The following is a 6435-nucleotide window of genomic DNA, read 5'->3' on the forward strand; positions in this document are numbered from 1 at the left end:
CTCCAAAAAGGCAGTCGTATGCGTCTATATCCTACATCGCATAATATTGAAGGCGTTTCTAGGTTTCAAAAGTGGTTGTGGCTTTCTTTCTTCTTGTGTACTTTAGTCTCATGAGATTGACAAGAAAGTGTTTCCATTTCTCTCTTATGTAGGCCTCAACTCTTACATTCTTTAGGGTTACTTAATTTGTGGGACATCCGTATCTTGAACATTATCAAATTCCACAAAGTATTTTATAATGACTATCTTTGATCCATTTTATGACAAAACAAATCCATTTTATCATTTCCTTTTTCTTCTTCTTTTTTATTAGACTAAAATACAAAAATCTCCCCTGAAGTTTCTGACAATAATAAAAACCTTTCCTACAGTTTCATTTTAATAAATACCTCCTCTGAATTTTTGAGAAATTCGACAAAAATCTCCCTTCCATCATTTTCCTAGACGGAAAACCTTAGACTAATGTATCGATTTCTTCTAAATACCCATTCTACCATTTTATAAATTATTTTACATACAAAATTACTAAATAACCCTATTTTAACTCAACAAAAAGATTAGAAGATGGTCGTTAAAAGGAGGTTATTGTCAAGTAAAAATAGGGTTATTTCAGTAATTTTGTATGTAAAATAATTTATAAAAGGGTAGAATGGGTATTTGGAAGAAACCGGTACATCAATCTAACACTTTCTGTCTGGGAAAGTGATTTTTGTCAAGTTTCTCAAAAGTTAAGGGGAGGTATTTGTTAAAATGAAACTATACGGGATGTTTTATGATTATTAGAAACTTCAGGGGAGGTTTTTGTATTTTTACCCTTTTTATTATATAACACACATTTAAGGGTCATGGGGTGGGGACTAGACCTATTCATGGGCTGGACTTATTTTTGGATTTTGACAAATTTTGAATGGGTCCAACCCGAAGCCCGAGCCTGACATAGTGTAAAGTCAAACCCAAAACCCTGCCCATGAACAAGTCTAGTGGGAACTAGACTTGTTCACAAGCTAGGCAGGGTCGGGTTCAGGTTGGGTTTTGCCTCTACATTAACAGAATATGCTCAGGCCTGAGCCCGAGCTCGGCCCGAACATTGGGCCTAGGTCTTAAGCCTGAGCTCGACCCTCATATAAAGCCCGAAGCCCAGGCATTAGCCCGAGTCCGGCCCCAGCCAGAAATTTGAAAAATATATATTTTTTTTACTTTTTAGTTCAATTAAAAACTATTTTATTTATATTAAAAGACCTCAAAACCTAAAAAATAATAAAAGATCTTATTATTACTTGAAAAAAAAGAAGAAAATAAAAGAAAAAATCTTATATATCTATGTGTTTTTTTATTACATAATACATTATCAAGTTGGACTCGATCTCGGGCTGGGCATTTTTGAGAAAGCCCGAGCCCAACCCAAAAACAGGTCAGGCTTGATATTTTAGGCCCGAGCCTGAGCCCATGGACTTGAAATCCTAGCCAAGCCTGACTTAGATCGGGCTGGGCCAAGCAGGCCCATTGGACTGCTCGGCCCATCAACAGATTTAGTGGGGATAGAGTAGGGTGCACATGAGGTCCACTAATCTTACCATAGAGAGTATGTGTGGTGATGCAAATTTGATTTCGTGTCTCCTCTTTTAAAGGGATGAGAAGTGACCATTCAATATATTGGATCATCAACACATCCTTAATTATTATTTTGAAAATGTATATTTTAAAGGGAAAATTCCAATTTAATACCCTAAACATTGGATGTAGTGTCAAGTTAGTACCCGAACATTCAAACGTGTCACTACAGTATCTAAACTTTCAAAAAGTGTCAAGTTGGTCCCTATCATTAACCACCATCAATTGTCTGTTGAAAATGTCAAAACTACCCTTCAAAAGAAGACATTATTCATTGTCTTCTATTTTGAGACTGAACTGGTTGAGGTGTTTGAGATTCTATTCTTCTACCTTTAGATTTGAAACTTATTCTTCTCCATTTATTACTTTGCTTTTAGTTATTGTTTCCCTCTATCATATTTCATGTTTTTTCTCTCTTTTTCTTTGAAGATAACCAATTTAGTCTCAAGGTAGAAGACAATGAACAATGTTTTATTTTGAAGAGTAATTTTGACATTTTCAACAGATAACTAACGGTTGACGACAAGGACCAACTTGATATTTTTTAAAAGTTTAGATATTACAGTGACATGCTTGAAAGTTTGAATACTAACTTGACACACCCCCAAAATTTGGAATATTAAAGTGGAATTACAGAAAAGATAATCGTATGTTTCCCCTTTTGTCATTAAAAACAAATACTTTCTTTTCATGTTTTTTCACTTGAAATGTGTCTAAACCACTAGATAAAAATTTCATCGAAGTCATAATATAAAAAAGACATGATACGGGAAAAACCTGTAAGCAAGAGAAAATCTATGTATATTGCTGGAAAGACATTATATCTAAAGATATTTGACAAATCAACCCCGATAAATTTTGATAAATGGCACCTGGTTGCTTACTATTTTTATGATACCAATTGATTGATTTGAGTTGAAATGTAATACCACAAAGATATGATGTTGGAAATGAAAATGAATAATATTTTCCACTGCCATGCAAATAATACCATACTACAAAACAAATAATATTTTGTTCATGATATATAAATATTAAAATCATATTTGATTTATTTCACTAACAACATATAATATTTTGATTATTTTTAATTTAATTTTATTGATAGTATAAGCCAATTCGATTCAAATCCGAATACAAAACGAATCAAGTTTGAATATACGTTTGTATTCGATTCGGTTCGATTTGGATCCAATTCAAAAGGATAGACCATCGAATGGTTCTGATTGAAACTTCAAGTGTCCACGTACCACTCTATCTCTAGCCTCTACCCCCTAGTCTACACTACTCCCCTCTATAGACATCAACACACGATAGATTATTGATAGAATGTGGACGTCAATTTCCATCCCACAGTTCCCCACTTAAGTTGGAGAGGAACGGACAAAGCAAATGGCTCACATAACATTTACAGTTGACTTGAGCGGTTGAGCCGTGAACAACAGCCCAAGAAGATTCCGTTACAAGCAGTAGTTCGTAATTATCTCAAAAGTCCATGGGTATCCTCGGTATTCAAAATAGGAGCCCAAGAAGATGCCAAAATCGAAATTTTCGGGGGATGTGAGCTTAAACTGAGGCTAAACGCGTCGTCGACGTCGACATGAGAGATGAGACGATGACGCGGCTTCACCGTCAGGAACGTAAACCGCTTTTGTTTTTTAAATTTTTTTCGTAACAAAAGTTTTAAAAGTCGCACTGCATTTACGATTTTACCCTTGCTTGCCTCCACCTTTACCGCGCAAAAGAGATCTACTGTGGCAACGTTGTTTCGAGAACCCGTGTGATTGGCAGGGTTGTATCTTGACGCATTTACCCTCTTGCTTAGTTGCTTAACCACACTGTCGAGTCAAGTGCTAACCACACGGGTTAGGTCCGTACTGGAAAGTGACACGTGTCTCGATAGACGCGGTTTCCTCCCACCGCCCTATTTAATCCGCTCGACCTCCTCGATACAACTCTCAATTCTCCTCTCTCTCTTCCCTTTCTCTCCTCTTTCTGCGCTTCTTCTCTCGCTTATTCCTTCTCTTTCTCTCTCTTTATATACTGTCTCATACACTCCCCTGCTGCTCATCTTCTCTGGTTAGCTCTCTTCGGAGAGTGGAGTGATTTCCTTCGACTCTTAGTCGTTCATTGAGCTTTGTTCTGAAGTTTCTTCAAGCAAATTCTCCTTAGATTCGCTTCGATTTGAGGTATTTCCTCTGGGTTTTACACTGCTTTCAGAACAGTTCTCAGGCTCTGTAGTTCATCTCAGCTTCGTCGAATTATCAACTACTTTCTATTCTCTCTGTTTTCCGCGCTTCATAGCTTGTCGAATCCCTTCTTCCCCTGGCTTTCCGGCTTTACTTGTACCCTCCTTTAGATCTACGTATTCCAAGTGTCTAACCAGTTCGAGTACAACTAGCTTCCCGCCATAATCAGCAAATTCGTTGATTTTCTGGTGAATTTTGTCCAAGTAACGGAACTATGCAGTGAGAGGTTCTTTATTTCTGTCATTTCTGTTTCCGCTTGGAATTGCACTCGAATCGCGACAAGGCGAGAAAGATAAAGGGAGTACGAGAAGATGGCATCTTCTGATAACTTGGCCAGCCTCGAGCCGTGGACTTTCCGGACCTTCACCGACTCGTGGGTCTCCGACGCTTTCCTCCGTGACACCGAAACCCTAACCAAGGCTCTGCAGAAGTCTCTCTCCGACGATTCCGACACGCTAACAGTAGCAGGAGATACCAACTCGGCCGCTTCAATCTTCAACCTCATCAAGCCCGAAACCGTGCCAACACCAACGGGCTCAGGATCGGAGCCCGAAATGGCCACAAAACGCCGGAACACGGCCCCCGCCGCCACCGGAAAGATCTCAAAGCGCAAGTCCCGGGCGTCGAAGCGGTCTCCCACTACCTTCATCACGGCCGACCCCGCCAACTTCCGCCAGATGGTGCAACAGGTCACCGGCGTCCGGTTCGGCAATTCGCCCGTCCCCGGTCCCATCCTTAAACCAGAACCCCAACGTCCCGGTACCCGGTTGCAGGGCTGCTTGCCGACTCTCGACACGTCGGCGTTTCTGTTAGATCATCACCAGCAGCAGAACCAGATGGTGGGTCCAACCTCCATGCCCCAGGCCCACGTCTCGTTTGCGCCGGTGGCAAACGGTAGCACAGGTTTAGATTTCGACGCCTTCCAGAGCTTCCCGACTCTGGAGTCGTGGAGAGTAATGTAAAAAAAAAAAAAAAAAAAATCAAAAGCAGTTATCTGACTTTTGTCTTTTTTTTTTTTCTTTCGTTTTTTCGTCCTTTATAAATATATTTCCGGCACTTTTTTGTTCATGTTCTTTTTTTTTTTTCAGCTAGTAACCTGTAATTTTCAGCCGCTTTGTAATAGGGGATCGGGGGTTCTGTTAATACTTTTGCACCTAGTCAGGGGTGTTTTAGGAATCATCTTTTCTATCAGGCGCATATGAGCAATATATTATAAATTGATCTTTCTCCATCTCTCTGTTCATTGCACCACGCACGCACAATCAATGCAATTGCAAAATGCACAAATTAAAGGAGACAAATGGGGATGGGTGAGTATGATTTCGTTCACTAATAGGAAAATTTCCATTTTTGGGAGGCGGGTTTTGGCTAAATATGAAAAGTTGGAGGGTGGAATTGTAATTTTGGATAGTTCTATTTGATGAATGATGAATGAGGCCTTCTAGAAAGGAGTTTACTTGGGTCAAGAAGGGATAGGGTTTACTCTCATTAAATGATTTAATTAATTAAAAGGTTAATGGCACTGGAGGAAGTAAAAGTAAAAGATGAGGTGTAGGGTGGACCTTTTGGTCTGCGCCGTTGGATGCGGAACGGGCGGTGTGGACCGAGGGTCTGGAAGCGGAGGGGCGAGACGTAAGATTGACGACATGAAGACGTAAGCGGAGAAGGGGAGGACTTTGAAGTCAAAGATGGTGGGCTGGGCCGGATTGTTGTACTTGGGTTGTACCGTGAGGCTTGCTCGACAGCCCACGCATGAGACATGTGCTGAGGTGGAGGCGTGGGGGTCTTAAATTCCAGAAGACCGGTGGGTGTGGGGACTGGAGATCACTCGGGTGGCGTGATTCCAGGACTCTGATACAATAATAGGACAGGACCTAGGAAACGATTCGTATAGTAACTGTGGGCACCCGCTGGATCGGTATTTTGTTTTTCTCGTCGTTTCAGATCAAGGCTGGATTATGGAATTTGAGCTGTGGCTGGAATCACCACTCACCGCCCGAATTTTGGAATCTGTAAAGTTTGGAATTTTGTGGAATCGGATCCAATCGTGAGAACACACCCTGAGAGCTTGGCATTCAGCCATACACGTTGGCACTTTTATCTTAAATTCACGTGGATATGTTTCTCAAGTACTTTGTAAACTTTTTTAGCAGACACCCTTTGTGCACAGACTAAAATCCCTATTAAAGGGATGCAATTGCTCATGTAAAAGGTAAAATTTCTAACCTGGAATTTGAAGGTTAAAAATCTTGGTGTTGTTGAATTCCATTCTCTTTGGTAGTGGATCCGAACAATGGAATTTGAGCAGTGAAAAGGAATATTCCATTTCCATTAGGTAGGCAAGGGATGCAATAGGATTGGATTCGGCACGGATTCAGCAACATGTGAATGTGATCTGATTACTGAAATCCTAAATCTAAATCCGATTTGAGTCCAATATTTTGGATTTTTCAAGTCGGTTCACATTTAATCCAACTAACTCTATTCTATTGTAGTAAAATAAAGAAAATAGATGGTCCTATTACATACATCTTTATGTTCACTCACTTCGACCAGGAGAGGATATTGTGAAGAA

General features: G+C 40.1%; 1 protein-coding gene across 1 annotated transcript; it reads left to right on the forward strand.

Annotated features, from left to right (window-relative positions):
* Window positions 1-3580: 3580 nt before the first annotated feature.
* Window positions 3581-5091, forward strand: LOC148845563 (calmodulin-binding protein 25-like). The gene has a single exon (XM_088954294.1). It carries the CDS (start codon window positions 4172-4174, stop codon window positions 4820-4822), a length of 651 nt encoding a protein of 216 aa, XP_088810420.1. The 5' UTR covers window positions 3581-4171; the 3' UTR covers window positions 4823-5091.
* Window positions 5092-6435: the final 1344 nt, after the last annotated feature.

Source organism: Nelumbo lutea, chromosome 7 (assembly GCF_056320005.1).
Source record: "Nelumbo lutea isolate HS-2025 chromosome 7, American lotus-T2T, whole genome shotgun sequence".
NCBI lineage: Eukaryota > Viridiplantae > Streptophyta > Magnoliopsida > Proteales > Nelumbonaceae > Nelumbo > Nelumbo lutea.

Coding starts and splice junctions, on each gene's coding strand:
- LOC148845563 (XM_088954294.1), top strand. CDS start 4,172: ATGGCATCTTCTGATAACTTGGCCAGCCTCGAGCCGTGGACTTTCCGG.